At 39.1% G+C, this 22,779-nt stretch overlaps 1 protein-coding gene across 3 annotated transcripts in view; it reads left to right on the forward strand.

The window, feature by feature from the left end:
* LOC126465694 (carboxypeptidase M) overlaps nt 1-22,779 on the forward strand; it is a 500,418-nt gene that overhangs the window by 443,747 nt on the left and 33,892 nt on the right. For all 3 annotated transcript variants that reach the window (XM_050096325.1, XM_050096327.1, XM_050096326.1), the window contains exons 6-8: nt 3,053-3,229; nt 16,369-16,487; nt 18,789-18,965. In XM_050096325.1, coding sequence (XP_049952282.1) covers nt 3,053-3,229; nt 16,369-16,487; nt 18,789-18,965 — 473 coding nt within the window. The remainder of the gene's footprint in view (nt 1-3,052; nt 3,230-16,368; nt 16,488-18,788; nt 18,966-22,779) is intronic.

The raw sequence follows: 22,779 nt of genomic DNA on the forward strand, positions 1-22,779 counted from the left end.
CATCCAGCTGTGCTAACTGCTATTCCACATTGCCTGCAGTGTTGCTCGCAGCAATATTCAATCATATGTGTCATGGAAGAACAAATTTACAACTCAGTCATTGCTGCAGCTTCCTTGTATTATGCCTGGTAATAAAATATTCTCATATACTCCAGTCCATAATTATAACTATATCCATAACCCACATAATCCTTTAAACGTCTTCATAAGATATAGTGATATTCTTGGAGCCAATCAACAGCATTTACTCCTGGTCTGTCATTGATGTGACCTACTACCTTGACACCATAGAAGGAAGACTGCTTATATCTCTAGCTATGTAGTATCTGCATATTAATGCATGTTTGTTTTCTATTTTAACTGGGTCTTTATGCTGTGACAGGTTTCATTAAAATCAATGTACTCAATGACAGTGGAGGAGGGACTTCTTGTATTCTTCTGGAATCCCAAAATGACAGAGCTTGTGTGAAGCCTCACATAATAATGACATGCAAAAATGTTTTTAACAGTGCAAGGAACATATACAGAAAAGTGTGTCAATCTTTCATGGAAATATTATAAACAGAAGATAAAATAAAGAAAGAGCCCCCCCCCCCCACCCACCCACCCACCCCCACACACACACACATACACACACACACACACACACACACACACACACATTACTAGCAAAGAAGAAGGCTGTTATAAAATTAGACATTTGTATAAATTGACACATGACATGGTTAGCACTGAGAATTTCCATAATCAATTTTACAGAACAAGCTCTGAAATATAACCTATGACTTCTGTGTCTTGTTTGACTATTTGTACTTTGCACCCAATATGTGTTCACACTATAGAAATAACATTGTATTACAGAATACAATCTCTAGACATCACATAGCAGAGCTCAACTTTCTCTACCATGTCACATTTATCCCATCATATTTTAATTAGATAACCACAGAACCCTACGAGGTGTGTCTAAAAATTATCCAACCTTTGATTTTCCCATGCAGAATAGAGATGATAGCACAGTACCAATGTACACAGTACAGGAAGAGACCTTTATGTGGATGTGTGAATTTTGTACCCACCTTCCTGTCAGTCACTCAGTGAGGTGCTACACAACGTGTTCATCAGATTACCGATCCTCTCAAGATGACTGAATGTGTTGAGCAAAGATACTGCATCAAATTTTGTTAAAAGCTTGGTGATTCTCAAAGTGAAACAATTCATAAGATTCAGTAGGTGTTTGGAGAAGATGCGATGGGTGTAACACAAATTAAGGACTGTTTCAACTGATTCAAAAATGCCTACACATCAGCGGAGAGTGACCAGCATTCTGGCAGGCTCCAAACTGCTTGAAGTACAGCTGTTCTTGAGAGGGTGCAAAATTTCATGATGGCAGATTGTCATTTGACCATGTGGGAGATTGCCCAATAGGTTGGAGTGAGTAAAGATTCTGCACATGCAATTTTGCATGATGATTTGAACATTCACCAAGTGGCTGCAAAATTCATGCCCAAGTTGTTGTCGCAGGAACAAAAAGACCTCCATTTTGACATTGCACAGGATCTTCTGGACACCACCGACACTGATCCTGGTTTTCTGAACACTGTGATAACTGGAGATGAGTCATGGGTGTATGGGTATGACCAAGGAACAAAAAGACATTTGTCGCAATGGAAGCATCTGGAGTCTTCAAGGCCGAAGAAAGTGCAGCAGGTGAGAAGCAAAATCAAGGTGATGTTGACTGTCTTCTTTGAAGCCCATGGAATTGTGCATCATGAAACAAACAGTGACAAAGGAGTACTATCAAGATTTTCTCTGGTAACTCCGTGATGCAATTCGGCATGGAAGACCAGACATGTGGATGATGAAAAACTGGCAACTGCATCACGACAATGCCCCCGCACATTCATCCTGCTTGATCCTAAATTTCTTGGCCAAACAAGGAATTATAGCCATTCACCAACCTCCCTACTCTCTAGACATGGCTCCTTGTGACTTCTGGTTGTTTCCAAAATTGAAGACGCGCCTGAAAGGATCCCGTTTTGAGAATAGAGAAGAGACAATGCGGAACATGACAACAGAGCTGAACACCATTCCAAAAAAAGACTTACAGAGGAGTTTTCAGCAGTGGAAGGATTGGTGAGCTAAGTGTGTGCAAGCACAAGGGGCCTGCTTTGAAGGGGACTAGGGTCCCAACCTGTCAGGTATTTGAAATATTTTTTCTGGCCAAAGGTCAGATACTTTTTAGACAGGCCTTGTATGTGTTCACTTGTGAGCTTTCATACACCTTCTACCTGTGTTCTTTCCACCTCTACCCTACACAGTCTATCTTATTCCCCGCATATCAATAGATTTGGAGTTAAATAGACTTATAATTAAACCTGCATTGAAATTAGTGCTTGCTTTAATTCCCATGGTAAGGGTATAAAATCCTGTAAGTGACAAACAATACTTCTCTTTTGGTATTACCCATTCACCCTCACACATTTGTTGTATTTTTCTTGTCACTTTCTTTCCAGGGCAGCCCATCATCTATAAGTTCTTTGTTAATATTCAGATTTTCTAAATTTTTTGTTGAGCCTATATGTATGTCTGTACCTAAACTTACCTTCCAACAGAATCATGCCAATCGTGGCTTTAAAGTCCTTGCCCTATATTTGGTATTTTTTCAGTAACTATAAGTAATCCAAATAGTACAATGGGCAAAGTATATAATGTATTAGCTCCAAGCAATGATAGTTTCAAATTTTTGTTCTGTTCATCATGTCATTTACCATCTCTAGTATCCATTTTTCTGTTACAATTTCTCTTTCTTTTTTTGTAGATAGTTTTACATTGAGGAACACAACAATTTATAATCTGTGCAAGTTCAGCTGTTAATAGGTGTCACAACTGTCTCCTGAGATGAGAAATGAATCGAATATCTCTTACTTTAACTACTTTAAACCGAGAAAAAGATGTTTTCAAAATATAACCTTACTGTTTCTTTATTTTTTATAACATTTAAAGAACTTCAAGAAATTGCTGAATTACAAGTGATGTTATTTTTTTACAGTGTTTCAAAGCTATGCATCAACACCATCATTAACACCAGATGATGATGTATTCCGGCATTTGGCTCTTACTTACTCTGAGAACCACCCTGTAATGCGGTTAGGTGGTGCCTGCAAACCTGGCGCACCTTCGTTCAGTCGTGGTATCACTAATGGTGCAGCATGGTATCCACTAACAGGTAACAGATGATTCCTTATAGAGAGAAATATTCTCATTATGAAACTTGAATCAAACAACATTTGTGCTCACACAAGAACACACAGAAATGAGCTAAAGATAACACAGACACTAGTGTTTGAAACTAGACATTCCTTTATCTGGCAAACATGAAAAAAGGATAGGGAGAAATAAAATTGCATGGGAATTAAATGAAATCACCCAGAATCTTCAGATGAGGGAGACATCAGAGGACACGGGCAGAGAGAAATCCTCTTATCCTTTCTCACTATATTGTATTGCATTGTACTGTATTTTTATCAGTCCTGTACCTCGTATTTTGTACAGAAAGTACATGTAATAACAGACAAGTTGAAGTGGACGATATGATGGTAGATGATGGGGAATGTTATGATGTTTAAATGCAAGAGATGGTGTACATCACTTCCCATAATGATAATCAGTGTGACAGAAAATACATACTACAGAGTTCAGAAGATACATAAGTAACAGATATTTCAGAAATACATTTAAAAGTTACATTGAGTCACAAAACAGGGATTAATCCAAGAGGAATAACACACTTAAAAGTCCAGGAAACAAATAAATAATAGAGATTAAAAAAAATAGAACATATACACATGGCTAACGAAGGAATATTTCCACTCACCAGTTTCATAATCACGTTATTCAAGTAAGTTATAGGCTCTAAGAATTACAACAGTAAACATTATACTCATTTGGCCATTTATATGCATTCAAATACATAACATAAGTGGATAAATTGATTTGGTCAGATGCCCCATGTTGTTTAGACAATCTGCTGCTTATTGTGCCATGTTAGATTCTAAGAATTTCTGTATATTGTGAAAGCAGCGCTTCATTAGGAATGACCTTGGTTTTATTTTAATACCCTTTTCTTCCTTGATGATCTTTATTTATGTTGGGAGGTGATGTATTTTTTCCCATACATTTAACATCTTTTCTACAGTTTTCTTGAGTGCAGTTTTCATGTATCCCAGCTCGCACTTGATTTTTAACTAATTTCCTGAACAGTCTTACTTATTCCTGCCATTTCCTGTCTTTGGACAGAACAAGCAATCTTTGATTCAAGAACTGACATTTTGTCACTTCCTGTGGATCACATTCTGCAATGATAAAGCAATTAATGTTTTAAGTCATTCAGTGATTCTAGATTTAACACCATATTAATTTTTATAAAATGAGCTACATGCATTATACCAAAGTTGTGTTGTGAAAATAATCCATTTGAATCAATATGTTATGAGTATCTTTCACATCTATAAAGTGTCACAGTTCCTTCATTTACAAAAGGTTTATTGATTCAAAATGTGTTTTGCTTGGTTGTGTTATAAAATTTCTACTCAAGAATGTACATAGGTGCAAAATGCAATCTGCACAATACTCTTTAAATTAATCCACTGCTTGTGTCATGTTATATGTGAACCAGGAATAAAATTTGTGTGATAACTAGGGCCAGATTTTAATGACAAGTCATATTTTTTTCTGAACTATAGGGTGGATTTTAGAACAATTTATACACAAATCTAGGCATTTTCGTGTCAAAAAATGTATTCTACAAATTTTTGTAATAGATCATATTGCAGCTAACTTTTAATATAATAAGTCATATTTCTGTCAACTTTTGCCAAAAATGCATATACCAGTTTTCTTGTATCTTAGGGGGCACGAATAAGAAAATGAATATGTTGCTCACTAGACAATATTTAACATGCTATTATGAAAGATAAACAGATAAATAAGTACACAGCTTTATTTCTCAGGACTGTAGCAGAAAATCGGTGTACCACAACAGGTGTTTCACGAACATAAAACATTGTTGCTTAGAGTCGACAATACGCTCTCAGAGCCAACAAAGGTGACTTCTGCCGTAATAATCATTGCAGTCACACAGATGTTACCAGTAACCAATTTGAATACAGTCTTTGCCTTGTTCAACATGCCTAAAGCAAAGTGCTCCGACAGCGTGAAGCTGCGAGGATATGTTCGAGAATTTGGAGAGACGTTCTTTAGTACTGATGGGAAAATATTATTTTGTAAACTGTGTGAAGTTAAAGTTAGTGCAGAAAAGCACTTTAATGTGCAACAACACTGTAATACCGCTAAACACAGCAGCTGTGTGAAACGAAATGCTGAAAATAACAGCAGGCAAATGCTGTTATTAGAACAGATAGGTCAATCGTCAACCGTGCAATCATTCTGCAAAGATTTGTGTGCGATGATGCTGTCCTGCAACATCCCATTGGAAAAGCTGAAGAATCCACGCTTCAGACCATTCTTGGAGAAGTACACAACACATCCAGTTCCAGATGTATCTACACTGAGAAAGAACTATTTACCCATATGCTACAATGATGTGCTCAACAAAATACAAATTACTATTGTTGAGCAAAAGATCTGGCTGTCGATAGATGAAACTACAGATATTAGTGGGTGATATATTGCAAATGTTGTTGTTGGTGTTCTAAAAGTTGATGGCCCTGGAGATATGTTCCTACTAACGTGTGAAGCTCTCAATAGAGTAAACAATTCGATGATTGCTACTTTTTTTTTTTTTTTGACAACTCTCTGAAACTACTGTTGCTTCAGATTCTCTACCCCAGTATGGTGTACGCCACTTTCCTTGCACATGCGTTGCACAGAGTTGCTGAAGAGGTGTGATCAAATTACCCTGACGTGGACAAATTAATTTCCTGTGGCAAGAAATTCAAGGAACAAGCACCTTCAATGCCCCTCCCATCTAAACCTGTTCTTACATGATGGGGTTCTTGGCTTAATGCTGCTGAGTATTACTGCATCAACTACACCAAAATAAAGACAATCTTCTGTGAGTTGGATAGCGAAGAATCAAGAGCTATCAGAATTGTGAAAGACGTTTTTACGGATAAATTGTCTCAAAACTTGGCATACATCAATGCCAATTTTTCAGTGATATCAAAAGCCATCAAATGACTGGTAGCTGTTGGCACTCAGCTATGTGAGGCCCTGGGTATTGTGCAACATGTGCAGAGTGAGTTGGGTCGAGCTCGTGGTCATGTGGCTGACAAAGTGCAAATCAAATTGCTAAGTGTTCTCCAACGGAATCCTGGATATTCTACACTGTGCAAAATTAGTGACAGGCTTTCAGGGAATGCCGCAACATTTGAAGATACTGAAACAGAGCTGAACTCCAGTGACCTGGCTGACTTCAAATACACTCCAGTGACGTCTTGTGAAGTGGAGAGGAGCTTTTCCAGGTACAAAACTATCCTCAGCAACAACCAGAGATCTTTGACAATGGAAAACCTGAAAATGCACCTTGTGGTCCATTGCAACTTTGCAGATACTGAAGATTGACATACGGTATTAAATAATGTGAAACCCTTTAAATACTATTTAGAAATAAAAACATTCAGATATTCAAAAAATAGGTGCAAATTAGCCACAACCTCTACAGAAAGAAAGAACTATACTTACATTATTTTGAGAAGTGCATTTTGTATTACTTTATGGTGAATAAAAAATTAAATAAACAAACAAGAATGTTTTAAATAAACTTCTATTAAGTCATATTTTATTTTTTAAGGTCATATTTATGTAAGTTTTAGGTCATAAATGCTTGCATATTTCACTATTTTTTAGGTAATTAAAATCCGGGCCCTAGTGATAACATTAATCACTGATGCACTAATCAAGGATTTTTAAATGCATAAATCTGTTTAAATTTCTTCACACTTTTTTTTTGTATGTAATGAACACAGATTATCTTGTTATGGCAAGAATATATGAACATTTGGAATCTGAACAATACATGATAGGCAGGAGTGAGCCATCAGTATAAGAATAAGAATCAAAATTTTATTTATTTGATTTACAAAGTAATTTAATACATTGATTTAATGTCTAGGAGGCTAGTCAAGTTACAATACATAACAAATCAAAACACTGCCATTGACCAGTATCTTTCTAATTTACTGGGCACTGGTGATCCAAGTAGGTTTTTGTAGCCCACTGGCACTTTCCAAAGATAAGCAAAGATTTTACACATATTTGTTGATGGTACTTACTGCACTCTTATCTTCATGAATTTACTCTGTTAATCTTAAATTTGTGTATGCAGTTTTAAATATGAGTTGTAACATTTTACTTTCAAAAACAGTTAAAGAGATCCAGATAAGAGAAATGAAACATTAGTTACCCCACAGATGAATTTATGGAGAAGTTAATTTTTTCCAGTTCATATTTAATAAACCAAACATAAGAGCATGTCACATTTGTCATTGATCCTCTAGCTACAAAGAACATTCAAAGCAAACAGGTATTGTGAAGGTACAAAAATCAAACTATGTCATTCCATGGGAAGCTACGGGATAACATGGAAGGTGGACATAATGTAACTGCATTACTACCATTTGTTATAGACGTGGCCAACAAGGTAGGCAAAATTGTAAGGCAAGTGGTCATCAAGGTGATAAATTATAATGGCAACAAGTAAAGAGATCTTCTGCCTTTTACTAAGGAGTGTATGATATAACCTGCAATTGCTGCAGTTGTATTATAGCTCATATAAGAGAACTGGGCCAGACAATAAATGCACAAGTCATGGATATGGCCAAAACATGGAAAAATGCAACATGTCTTTAGTTGCTGACCACATAAAACAATCTAAAGAATATATATGCTGTAATAACACCAGTTCACTGTCAAAACAAGCAGCAGTTTAAAAAAAATCAAATAAAGTGTCAAAGTCATCAAGCAGTCTAAAAACATTGAAAGATAATGCAGCTACTCACACTGAACCAAGGGCTTTTTGCAGTAACAATAAGCCATACAATAATCCAGAAGAAGCAGCAATACTACAACACTAGTCTACAACAGAGTCTAATTACAGCAGTATTAATTGCTGTTGTCATATTCACCAAGAATGGCCAATTACTACCAAGCACGGAAAACACTTTTAATTGATGTCAACCAACAATTAACTAATGTGATGTAGTAATGGAGTTCTTTTTAGCATCATAACTTATTTGCCCGCCTAGAAAATGGCCTTTGCAATAAAGGCTACAAGATCAGCAAAGTTTGGTAATATGATACAGTTGCAATGGCAGTTTGTGCCTGTCAATGTATAACTTGTCTCATTACACATCTCTCAAGACTCTCTTTTGTTATGGGATTTGTAGAATATCATGTGTGTATGAATTACAAATGAGAAATTTAGAACACAGAGGAATTTTATTTACACAGTACATTTTTTTGTACGATGAAATTTGTTGTATGTGCTGAATTTCAATTCTTAATACAATACCAGAAGGGGGAAAAAGATAAGGTAATGTACAGTGGGAATATGTAAAAAAAAATCATTGACAATGCCTTCCATGCCATAAATGGGTTCTTGATTCTTCAATTCAGTGAACATGTCTGTTTAATAATATAAGGTTGGTGCATAAGTACATACTGTTTTTTTTATAAAACACATAATGGAGACTGTTTACAACAGTCTGCCAACACTGGGCTAACTTTTTGATTCTGTGATTGTAGAAATCACATGGTTCTGAGGCTAAGAACTTGTCAAGCTATTTTTGAAGTGCACTTTCATCTGGAAAGGAAGTTTGTTGAAGATTGTTCAACAGAGAGCAGAAAAAGTGAAATGTGAGAGCATAAGATCAGTCTTCCTGGTCATCTGCAAGACCTTTCAGTTGTTGACAATAAATGTCAGCAGTGCTGGTTTCACCCAGTGGAATCAATTTGTAGTACACTGCACCATCCCTGTTCCACCAGATGCATAACATTATCTTTTGTGGATGTGTGTAGGTCTTTTTATGGAGGTTACTTCTTTGTTTGGGCTCAACCATTCCTTTCATTTCCTTATGTTAGCATCAAGACACCATTTCTTGTCACCAGTAATGGTGCAGGACAGGAATGGTTAGTGTTGTTCAAGAGCCAGTTGATGACAAGCAAGTAGCAATACATATATGGGCACCCACTGAATTTTGTGATTTTGGCTTAGAGCATGTGGTTCCTATACACCTGATTTTTGAACCCCCATTGCTTGCAAATGTCACACAATGGTGGAATGATCACAGTTCATCACATTTGCCAGTTCTCAAGTACACTGATGTGGATCATTGTGGATTGATGTATTTAAATGACCTTCATCAAACCCCGAAGGTCTTCCTGAATGTGGAGGGTCACTAATGTCAAAACGATCCTCCTTAAAATGAGAAAATAATTTTATTGCTGTGCTGTGGTCAGTGGCATTATCTCCATACATAGAGCAAATGTTTCTAGCAGCATCCACAGTTCCACTACTGACTATACATAAACTCAAATTGCATCAGTGAACTACAAATAAGAAAATGACAATCAATAAATAAACTCATAGTGTCCAGAACACCAACATGAAAAACAAAAACACTGTGAACTTATGTAGCAACCCAATATTTGCAAATGTTCGGTATGCAGCCATATTTCTTCATCATAATATTCGTTGTAGATTTCATCGCTAAGCAACAAATAAACATATTGTACTTCAGATTTTTTTTTACACATATGAGGTTGTAGGCTCTCATTTCTTATCTTGCTTCAACCCTTACACTCCTTTTGTAGTACATTTTCATGTCTCATTGTATATTTTGAAAAGGATAGACTGCTACATACAGTAAAGATCATATGTTGAGTTTCAGACAGGCACAACAAAAAGACTATTACACACCGAGCTTTTGGCCAAAGCCTTCTTCAGAAAAGGAAGGAAAATACACACATATTCACACAAGCAGGCACACCTCACATGCACATGGCCCCTAACTTCGGTGACTTTGGCCAGACTGTAACTGTTGCATTGAAAAAAAGCAGCAATCTGGACTGGGGGAGGAAAGGGGAATGGATATTAGGATACAAGTAGAGGCAAAGCTGCCTGGTGGAGTGTGCAGGGACTAGAAGGCAACAAGACAAGTCTGCCAGGCATAGCATTGGGATTCTATGGGAGAGGGGGAGGGGAAATTGGGAATGGAAAAGGAGAGAACCAGAGAGGGGGAAAAGACTGGTGAGTACACTGGCAGTGAGCAGTGCACCATCAAGGTGAGAGGGTGTGAACTGGGAGGAGGTGGGTAGGACAGAAGGGTTGAAGGGTGTGGGGACTGTAGGTTGTCACAGGTTGAGATCAGGATAATATTGGAGTGAAGAATGTGTTGTAAGGATAGCTCCAATCTACGCACTTCAGAAAAGCTGGTGGTGGAGTGGAGGATGTAGATGGCCTGGGTTCCGAAGCAGTCACTGAAATCAAGCATGTTATGTTCAGCTGCATATTGTGCCACAGGATGGTCCACTTTGCTCTTGGCTACAGTTTACAAATGGCCATTTATCCCGTACTAGAAGTCTAGCAAAATCTCCAATCCCTGCTTAAAGCCTGAGGTGCTTTCCCAGGACCTCACCCTTGAATCCATTTCCCTCCTCAATCCCATGACACCCAGCACTCCCACCTTCTGCATGCTCCCCAAAATCCACAAACCCAATAATTCTCGATGCCCTGTTGTAGCTGGTCATTATGCCACCACTGAAAGAATTTTGGCCCTCACTGACTAATGTCACCAACCAGTTACCCACATATAGCCTCCAACATCAAAGATATCAACCATTTCCTTCACCAACTCTCCACCATCCCTAATACTTTACCTTCTGGATCCCTACACATCACTTCTGATGCCACCTCCTTATACAGTAACATCTCTCATGCACATTGTCTTGCTGCTATCGAACCCTACCTCATCCAACATCTTTCATACTCCAAACCCACTACCTCTATCCTCGTATACCTTACTAACTTCATCCTAACATGCAAGTACTTTTCCTTTGAAAGGAAGGTGTAGAAGCAGTAACTTCCATAGTATATTTTCAGATTAAGTTCAGAGTACATGTAACAACAATACTGATGTTCATTCTGTGGCTCAATTGTTCTATTTCTGAAAAATATATTTGCTATCTGTCTGCCACACATTTCAGTGATCTTGTACTTATCTAAGCCCTGGGAAACCCAGTACAATAGATCTTGATGATGACTTTACTTAACAAAGTCTAATTATACCCAGCACTGTTGTCCTTGATGATGGCTTAAAGAAAAAATCATGATAGTAATATAGATTAAAGAAGTATGTACAGTCAAATGGTGCAAATATCATTCGAACAGTATACAAACAAATCTGCAGCACAGCTGTGGGCAGCTGCATGGCACACTGCTACGCCAACCTGTTTATGCGCCATGTAGAGGAAACTTTCCTAACCTCCCAAAACCTGAATCTCTGGTCTGGTTCAAGTCCATTGATGAAATCTTCATGGTCTGGAATCAAGGCCAAGACACCCCATCTTCATTGCTTCACAATGTCAAGACCTTTTCTACCATCCATTTCACCTGGTCATCCTCAGCCCTCAGGGTCTCAGCATTCGTTTGCTGAGTACAGGCTTGGCAACCCCAAGGTTCCTGAGCTGGGGCCTGGTAAGTGCCACCAGTCTCCTGTCATGGTAAGTTCTGGGCATGCTTCAGTGACCACTGTGCAGCATGGCAGTGGAATGTTGTGAGTCTCAGGGGATGGGGATCTTGGCTTGACCACCCAGATCACGAGGACAGAATAAACCTCTATAAAAAACCTCTCAATCTCAAGGTGTGCTGCACACTGAGGAGATGCATAGCTGTTGAGGTGGAACAGTTACTAGCAGGCGAACTCTGGGGAACCTGCCACACCTCAGTTGTATAATGCTTACTCAGGCATGCAGGGCTCTGTTTGAGTGGACTCTTACTTCCCTAGCTGCTTGTGAGACCAAAATGGATCCTCCAAAATCTTCTTTTCCTCCTCCCAGTGGAAAAGGTGGGCCACTAGAAGGTTCCAGCACCTAGTCTATCAGGTTGGCTCATGTGGTCAGTCCCCGGCACTTCTTTGACAAGTCCAGTCTCTAGTAACAGAATGCATGCTGGAGGAGGGTAGTTTTGTGAAGGTATCACCCTTTTATATACAAATGTCAAGACCTTTTCTACCATCCATTTCACCTGGTCATCCTCAGCCCTCAGGGAATCTGTGGCTCTTTAAAATAGGTGAAGCGCTTGCCTGATGGGAACTTCCAATTCCTAGCAGGCAGCTAACCTCCAAACTGCTAAATGCCTTGGGGAATATGAAATGGACACTGAACTGCACAGCACCTTGAATTATAGTGAGGCTGTTTTGACATGCCGGGATCTAGTCAACATTCCCAGGAGGAATTGCAATGTGAGTGGGTTCTGGAAGATATATCTGACATGCAGCATATCATGAAGAGGGTTGATGGCAATCTCATCAAATCCAACTCCTTTATCCTGACTTTCAGTACCACAAAACTTCATGATTATGTTAAGGCTGGCTTCCTCCACCTTAGTGTGAGGCCTTATTTCCCAACCCCAATGCACTGCTTTAAATGCCACCGTTTTGGGCATACCACCTTACGGTGTAACTGCAAAGCAACTTGTGGCAACTGTGGTAAAGCCACTCATGAAGGAGTTGGTTGCTCGTCTGCAGCCAAATCTATCAATTGCTCTGGAAACCACCCTTTTTGGAGTAGGGACTACTGAATCTTTTTAGAGGAACTCAAAGTCCACGAAATAAAAACAACCAAGCATATCCCTATGGTGAGACCAAAAAGATTTACAAGTCCATGCAGCCTTCCACATTTGCTACATCTTTTGCATCAATGGTTCAGAAGCCTACTACAAAAGCAGGGATGCCTCTACAGAAATGGAGGTGGTGAGTGTTGGCACTAACACCTGCAGATGTCAGTGCACTTGCAAGGCAGCAAGTGTTTTAGAGCCTGCATCCTCTACTTGAATGGCAGACAAAAGTACAGTGGCCAACTTGGACCAGCCCTGACACCTCCAACAGCTGAGGCTGTTCAGAAGCCCAGCACGGCCATTACCAATCTGACATCAGCTCCACCAAAGCCCATCAAACTGCAAAAAGCTCCTATAAAGCAGCAACATCAGGTAAAATCATGTGGTAAACCATCTGACCATGTCGATGTCATTTTACCTGATGCTTCATCTGATTCTTCCCCAGAGCTGATGGAGTATGACATATGTGTGGGGCTATCATCTCACCCCAGAACTGCCCCTCCACCTGCTGCAGTCTCCCCACCTCATTGGAAAAACAGGATGAAGGTGCTACCCCCTTCCTAGTGGCTCCCATACTTCAGTGGAACTTGCAAGGGTCCAGGACGCATATGGATGAACTTCGTCTACTTTCTCAGGGTAGACGTCTGTGTCTCCAGGAGACTTATTTCCATCCATCATATTCCCCTGAGCTATGAGGCTATGTACTCCACAAAAAGGATGACCAGCATGGAGTGAGAGCTAAAGGAGACGTAGGTATTTTCGTCAGCACAGACTGCCTCTCCTTGCCTCTCTCCCTTACAACAGCTTTGCAAGCCATTGCTGTGCCTGTGCACATATGTCATCCATTGATAATATGTTCCCTTTACTTGCCCCCACATGATGCACTTGATGAAGAGGCCGTCACCACCCTTATTATACAGCTCCACCACCCTTTTATCATCTATGGTGATTTTAATGCACACAGTGTGCTTTGGGGCTCTGCAATTACCTATCCCCAGAGGTAGAGCAATTGAAAGGCTTATTCTGTCATCCTGTGCATACTTGCTAAATGCAGGACAGAGCACTCACTTCTGCACAATGACTGGGTCATTCTCTGCCATTGATCTCTTGCTTTGCTCTCTAGCTCTTGCCCACAGTGCTAAATGGAAAGTGGTCAATGACCTGCACGGAAGTGATCACTTCCTGATCTGGATTCACCTGCCAGATGGCATGGGCCCCGAGAGGAAACCACCACGTTGGGTGCTCAGTAGAGCTGACTGGACACCTTATGGCCAATTGGCCCAGTTCGAACACTGTGTGAATGTTGAGGCATGGGAGGATCATATTACCAAAATGGTCCACCATGCCACTGCAGCATCCATTCCACAGTCCACAGGCCACCAGAAGAGGCAACCTGTCCCTTGGTGGAGTGCTGAATGCCGCTCTGCAATCAGGACCGGAGGTGTGGCTCTGTGTAGGTTCCAGTGTCAGCCAACTGCTGAGAATCTTGCAGCCTTTTGGGTGGCAAGAGCAAAATGTCACCAAATTACTTGAGAGAGCAAGAAGAGGTTGTGGCAACAATTCCTGAACGCGATTAATCGTTCCACCGTAAGTTCCATTGTGTGGGAGAACATCAGGAGAATTTCTGCGAGAGGAGGGAGGTGCCTCATGGCTGCTGTAATGAATAACGGCACTCTCCACATAGATCAACATTGCCCAGACTACGGCAGCATATTTTGCCACAGTTACTGCTACAGCCAGTGAGGATCCCAGTTTCCGACACCATAGGGCGATTGCTGAGATGTGTAGTTTGGACTTCCAGTCCACCTCTAATGAAGTTTATAACTGCCCATTCTCCATGTGGGAGCTGCATTCTGCATTGCCTGTGGCTTGTGACACATCCCTGGTCACAACAGAATCCATTACAGTATGCTATGGCACCTCACCACGTGCAACAAAGATATCCTCCACACACTTTTTAATGCCATTTGGGCGTCAGGTTGCTTTCCTGACTCATTGCATGAGGCAGTTTTAATTCCTCTTTTAAAACCTGGGAAAGACTGAACATGCCCAAGTAGTTACCGTAATGTTGCCCTCACTAGTTGCATGGGGAAGACCTTGGGACAAATGGTCAACTGTCACCTTGTCTGCATCACCTGTGATGCAAGGGCAGAAGCAAAAATTGGTGAGGCTCTGCCCTCTATTTTAGCTGATGATGAGATGAGTGTAACTAGGGTTTTAAAGTTCTGCTTTGTGTCTGGACTCTAGCCTAAATTTTTAGGCTGGAGATTTTAGTGTATTGCAGAGTGGCTGGCTCTTCCCTTTTTTTCCTCATGGTCAGCCAGCCACTTTCATCTGCTATATTGTTTTAGCTCCTTCTACCACTTTCTTTCTGTGTCATTCACATTTTACTACTAACGCAATGCTTTGTCCCATGCTTCAGTGAGGGTATGCACATAGTTTTCCAACCTTTGTTACCTGTGTTTTGTGTTCTGTTTTATCTTCCTGTTCTGGATATTTTCTTGACAGCCGCCTGCACCTGTTTTTGCGCTGAAGACCTTGCCGTCATGCACCCATACAAACATCTCCAACATCATGGTCATCCTCAACCCAGCTGGCCATCTTCCTGGACATTGATCTCTTCTTCTCTGATGGTTCCATCCTTACCTGTGTCCACATTAAACCCACCAACTACCAACAATACCCACATATCAACAGCTGCCATCCCTTCCACACCAAAAAATCCCTACCATACAGCATGGCCATCTGGGGACGGCATATTGGGAGAGACAAGAACTTGCCTAGCATGCTAAAGGTGTCAAAACGGCTTTCACAGACAGGCACTGTCTCCCAGTCCTAGTCTGCAAAACATATTTCCCATTCGATATTCCACTCACCCCCGATCCTCCTGCCTTTATCTAATTAACCATACCTGAAGTTCAGGCAGAGACTGTCTAGCCCACCTCTTTCACAAAAGACACACCTTCACAAAGAAAATTAAAGGATTGTCACTGGTCTGGGAAACCTGGAAAACTTGGAATTCTCAGGGAGTTACATTTTACTTGGAAAAATCAGGGAAATCTCAAGGAATTTCAAGAACTTCATAAAATCTCAGAGAATTCTGTGTTTTTAATCTAGCATTGGAGTTTAACTTTATTGAATTTTTATTTTTCTTCAAGTTAGGTAGCCACCCTGCTGAACATTAAACATGGTTTGTTAACACATCATATGATCAACTGACTGAATTTATTAATGAAGTCATATCAGAAAGGCAATATTGTGACATTTCCTGTAACTCTTCTTGTTCCCAAAAAGGTAAACAGAAAAGGCAAGATAGATATTTTTGTACAAAAGAAAGTCATGTAATAATGCTCAGTTTTATATATTGTTCTAAAATGTTTTATACTTGCAAAAGTTTCAGGTTAAATTGATATTTGCAGCATACATAGACATAGATGTAGATACAACAACTGTAATGCCCCAAAATTTTTAATAATAGTAGTAGCTCATTTTTTTGACAATTTCTTTTGTAGGTGGCATGCAGGACTTCAACTATGTATGGTATGGTTGCATGGAAATAACTCTGGAATTATCTTGCTGCAAATACCCAAGAGCCTCTGAGCTGCCTCGTTACTGGGAAGAAAATAGAATGGTAATTTATTTTATGAGTATGTAATTATAAATTTTGTCACTGAATAAATGCAGACAGTGATGTCTTAGCAGGAGAGAGCTGAAATGTAGCTAACAAAAATGTTACATACAGAAACCAGATTCCATTTGGTAAAGGAAAACGAAAAGTAGTAACAAGCTGGACTTATCAGCTTGACCATTTGGCAGTCTATTTAAAACCAGGATCATGAGCAAAATTGCTGTAATTTACTTTTTGTGATTTTTCAAATGTGCTTTAGTAAGCATGTCAGTCTATACTTCCATCTGTATTATCTGAAAGTTGATATCAATTTGTCACAAATCTGTTATATTATGACCTGCAGATACAATTCTGGGAAGATTGTTTAATTATTTCTCAAAATGGTCACCTGTTTCACCACTCATAAGGAAATATAAACTGTTGAGTTGAAATTATTTGTAATTCACTACTGAATGTCCAAGATAATAAGATGTTTTATTATGAAAAGTTAGTTTTTTCATTTGTAGGAATCACAAAATGTCAGTGTTTGCCAAAATAGTGTTTGAAAATACAGGGGTCTGTGTTACATGGTTAGCAGTAAAATCTTTCCTCTTTCCTTACTACATTTCCTGCAGCTTTCCTATGACAAACAAATTAGGCTAATTGAAATTTGTGTCTTGTGTTTTTTCACAACAATGTCTACTTTTCCTAACTACAGCATAATATTTCTTGTCTTCTGAAAATTTTCTCCTCCAGAACTACTATTTATAGATCTTTTCTCTGAGATAGGCATTGCAGTGGTAACACACCAGTTTGTTCTTGGGTGGTCAAGGTTCAGCTAGGATCCCCATTGGATCATCCCTGTTCAAATGTTCTGCAGTTTCTCTAAATTATTTATGCTAAATTCCATTACCATACATTTACAGATGTCCTTCATGAATCCAAACTTGCGTTTTGTCTTTAATAACCTAGCCTTCAATGGGACATGAAACCCCAATCTTCCTTCCCTCCTTCCTTTCAAGATTTCTTCATTTTTCAGTGTTTACAAGTGGCATCTATGACACTTTGCATGAACACAGAAAATGTGTGTATTTACTAATATGACAGCTCACCCAGAAATGAAACAACCTTCAACAATACTCTTGGTAAACATGCAATCAGTATAACAATGAAACAATTGAAAAACCAGGATCGAATGGTGACAGTCTTATGAAAAGAATGTATTGCTGCTCACCATATAGTGGAGGTGTTGAGTTGCAGACAAGCACAATGAAAAGACTGTTGCTACAATTAAGCTTTCAGTCGAAAGGCCTTCTGAATTATACAATGTACTCACACACATTCACACAAAGGCAACTCTCTCTCTCTCTCTCTCTCTCTCTCTCTCTCTCTCTCTCTCTCTCTCTCTCTCTCTCCACACACACACACACACACACACACACACACACACACACACAAACACGTGAAGACAGTGGTCATGTGTGTGTGTGTGTGTGTGTGTGTGTGTGTGTGTGTGTGTGTGAGAGAGAGAGAGAGAGAGAGAGAGAGAGAGAGAGAGAGAGTGTGTGTGAGAGAGAGAGAGAGAGAGAGAGAGAGTGTGTGTGTTACATTTGTGTGAATGTGTGTGTGTGTACATTGTCTAAATCAGAAGAAAGCCTTTTTAAACTTATTTAGCAGTTTTTTGTTGTGCCTGTCTCCAACGCAACATCTCCACATCTCCACTGTATGGTGAGTAACAATCTATCTTTTTCATAATATTGTCATACAATAATGAGACAGTTTGTGAGACACTGTCATATACATCAGACCAAAACATCTAATAAAAAACTTCTGCTGACTCCTAGCCAGACATGAGTGTAAATGATAATTGAGTATACTGGAAGTGAACAACATTTATATTCTTAGATTTTAAACTTGAAATATAGTGAACATATGAAGTACATCTGTTAACCCCTCAGTGTTAGGTAGTAAAGTCACAATAACCTGTGGCTCCGAAAAGGCACAGCAGAATAAGGCAGACATCTTGTTTAAGAGTACTGATATCCAGGAATCAGAACTGAAATCAGAATTGATGTACCAACATACTTAAATTGATCTGCTCCCCTGTTGCTGGACCAGTTTAAAAAATTCACCCTTTTTCTTTCATGCACCTCAGACGTTTATCAAATGGGGTCTGTTATTTGCCAAGACAAATATTATCTGTTTAAAATAATATCAACATTTGTGTAACTATGATCATATATAGCTACCAACTTCAGTGTTTAGAAATTAATACTTCATTTATCAGATAATTTTAAATAATTACTAAATGTGTTCTGTTTTCAGTCACTCGTTAAATTTCTTGCTGAAGCTCACAGAGGCATTCATGGATTTGTTATGGATGAGAATGGCAATCCAATTGAGAAAGCATCTTTAAAAATAAAATCTCGAGATGTTGGTTTCCAAACAACAAAATATGGTGAATTCTGGAGAATATTGCTTCCTGGAGTATATAAATTAGAAGTAAGTAATGTTTATATAAGTGAAGTTAATGTGAACACTTCAGGTAAAGCTGGTTATTTTTAAAAGATCAACAGCTGACAATCACAAAATATTATTCCACCTTTTGTGAGTAATATGCCAAACCAAACAGAAGTAGCAGTTGCAGCAGTGAAATGGACAATTTGACAACCTTGGAAATAGTGTGTTGCATTAGGAATCAGAAACTGGGAGTGGTGCTATCGGGAGAACAAATCATTGCCATTGACCGTGATATCAATGTTTAGTCGAGATGGTGCTTTGGACAGGTAAACAACTTACTGTTGCCATGAAGGCATTTTATAAAAACAACAATAGCTATGTGGGCATGCAGTGTGTATTTCGTGATCATTAAAATCTCGCATGTCATGCCTCAGTCCCGTCAGCATGCTGTCTGTATAGACAGCTGGTGCCCTATCCCATATCTCAGTATTATGCTGGTGATGCGGATGTACCACTCCAAAGTATATTTGTCTCAAGCTATCATGTTCCAGGAAGGCTGAGACCCTTTTTCAGTAGATACACATTTGGACAGATTTTCTTACAAATATAGTCTATATGTTCTTTCCATGACAGGTGTTCATTAACAATTATACCCAAAAATTTGTGTTTGTTTGTGTAGCTAAGGGCCAATGGAGGTGTAAATAGAGTTCTGTTTGTGTTCTGACTATAGCTAAGCTTAAATTGCATTGTCACTGTCTTCTCTTTATTTATAACTAACTTATTTGCAGTAAGATAATTTAACAGGAAGTTATATTGATTCAGTACTATTTGTAGCATATCATGGCCCCGGCTGACAAAAGATGTCACATCAGCATAGCTCATAACCTTGCAGTTTTGGGGTTCAATTAAATCATTAATGTACACAAGAAACAGTAAAGGCCCCAATATGCTTCCTTGGGGCATACCACATTGAAGTATCTTCTGGATTGATTTGCTTGTTGCCAACTGTTCATTCATTTTATAAGTTAGTTTGACACACTGTTTCTGTCTTCCAGATAGGATTTATGGAATAGAATTGTATGATTCACAGTATCAAAAGCTATACTCATATCCAGGAAGGTGCCTGTTACCTTGTCTCCTTCATCTAGTTCATTTAACATTTCATGTATAAAAATTGCTACTGCTGTAACAGTAAATCCTGAAATGCTTCACGATACATCACTTCACAGTCAGAAAGTGGTAGTGTGGTGCAGCATATCATCATTTGGAATCATAGGGCCTTATTTTTTTTAAGATGATCACAGAAATACTCTTACTTTGAATACAGAATGCTATGTTCACATGGTGAACCATTTCCTAGTGCGACAGCTTGCTGGTCTTCCTGTAACTGCAAATTATATTCTTTGAATAAGCTGGGCCACATGCCATGTCTCACAATATTCAATTAATGCAGTACAGAACATCTTTTCTGGGTATCTCATCCCCAAGAATAAGGACATTTCCTGGCCTCCAAGATCCCTTGACAATTTGGCATGTGATTTCTTCTTTTGGAGTCATTTTAAATCTCAGATCTTCTGGAGTGACCCACAACATACCATCCAGAAACTGTAGGATCAAATTTGCGACACAGTTAACCAAATTCCATCATCAGTCCTGCAAGGCATGATGGCTAACTTCCATAAAAGACTGGAAATGTATGTAGGAGAATGGTGGGCACCTCTGTGATGCCCCATTCAAGTGACGGTCATTTTAAGTTGCAGGCATTGTAAATTCAAGTTGTGTTTATTCGATATCTGTATGAATAACTTTGTTTCACTGATGGAGGTTTCAAAATTTCCCATTTCACAGACATCCCTGTTAGTTATTAAAAACTATAAATGATATTATTTTATAAGGCAAAATGTAATATTTGCTTATATTTTCTAAAGAGGTCCAACCAGAATACTTACCGATTTGAAACAGAAAACTGTATTTGATTGCAAACTTCTGTTTGTGCTGTAGTTATTTATAATTACTGCTATGAATTTCATGATTTAAAATGGTTTGAGATTATTTTAATAAAGTACAAAGGAACCAAACATTAACAATGCGGAGGTAAACACTGTTATTGTTGATGGAGGAAGAGTAGTGACAGGGGATCAGTGTTATTGTTGATGGAGGAAGAGTAGTGACAGGGGATACAAACACATTACTGACTAAGTCATTATTATTTGATATACTTTACTGCTTTCCATTGGTTGCAAATATTTATACTTTTCATCTCAAACACAAGAAAAACCTTTCATATACGTGTAATGCAGTTGTTGTTGTTGTTGTTGTGGTCTTCAGTCCTGAGACTGGTTTGATGCAGCTCTCCATGCTACTCTATCCTGTGCAAGCTTTTTCATCTCCCAGTACCTACTGCAACCTACATCCTTCTGAATCTGCTTAGTGTATTCATCTCTTGGTCTCCCTCTACGATTTTTACCCTCCACGCTGCCCTCCAATACTAAATTGGTGATCCCTTGATGCCTCAGAACATGTCCTACCAACCGATCCCTTCTTCTGGTCAAGTTGTGCCACAAACTTCTCTTCTCCCCAATCCTATTCAAGACTTCCTCATTAGTTATGTGATCTACCCATCTAATCTTCAGCATTCTTCTGTAGCACCACATTTCGAAAGCTTCTATTCTCTTCTTGTCCAAACTATTTATCGTCCATGTTTCACTTCCATACATGGCTACACTCCATACGAATACTTTCAGAAATGACTTCCTGACACTTAAATCAATACTGGATGTTAACAAATTTCTCTTCTTCAGAAACGCTTTCCTTGCCATTGCCAGCCTACATTTTATATCCTCTCTACTTCGACCATCATCAGTTATTTTGCTCCCCAAATAGCAAAACTCCTTTACTACTTTAAGTGCCTCATTTCCTAATCTAATTCCCTCAGCATCACCCGACTTAATTAGACTACATTCCATTATCCTTGTTTTGCTTTTGTTGATGTTCATCTTATATCCTCCTTTCAAGACACTGTCCATTCCATTCAACTGCTCTTCCAAGTCCTTTGCTGTCTCTGACAGAATTACAATGTCATCGGCGAACCTCAAAGTTTTTATTTCTTCTCCATGAATTTTAATACCTACTCCGAATTTTTCTTTTGTTTCCTTTACTGCTTCCTCAATATACAGATTGAACAACATCGGGGAGAGGCTACAACCCTGTCTTACTCCCTTCCCAACCACTGCTTCCCTTTCATGTCCCTCGACTCTTATAACTGCCATCTGGTTTCTGTACAAATTGTAAATAGCCTTTCGCTCCCTGTAATTTACCCCTGCCACCTTTAGAATTTGAAAGAGAGTATTCCAGTCAACATTGTCAAAAGCTTTCTCTAAGTCTACAAATGCTAGAAACGTAGGTTTGCCTTTCCTTAATCTTTCTTCTAAGATAAGTCGTAAGGTCAGTATTGCCTCACGTGTTCCAGTGTTTCTACGGAATCCAAACTGATCTTCCCCGAGGTTGGCTTCTACTAGTTTTTCCATTCGTCTGTAAAGAATTCGTGTTAGTATTTTGCAGCTGTGACTTATTAAGCTGATAGTTCGGTAATTCTCACATCTGTCAACACCTGCTTTCTTTGGGATTGGAATTATTATATTCTTCTTGAAGTCTGAGGGTATTTCGCCTGTTTCATACATCTTGCTCACCAGATGGTACAGTTTTGTCAGGACTGGCTCTCCCACGGCCGTCAGTAGTTCCAATGGAATATTGTCTACTCCGGGGGCCTTCTTTCGACTCAGGTCTTTCAGTGCTCTGTCAAACTCTTCGCGCAGTATTGTATCTCCCATTTCATCTTCATCTACATCCTCTTCCA

Source organism: Schistocerca serialis, chromosome 1, assembly GCF_023864345.2.
Source record: "Schistocerca serialis cubense isolate TAMUIC-IGC-003099 chromosome 1, iqSchSeri2.2, whole genome shotgun sequence".
In the NCBI taxonomy this organism is placed as follows: Eukaryota; Metazoa; Arthropoda; class Insecta; order Orthoptera; family Acrididae; genus Schistocerca; species Schistocerca serialis.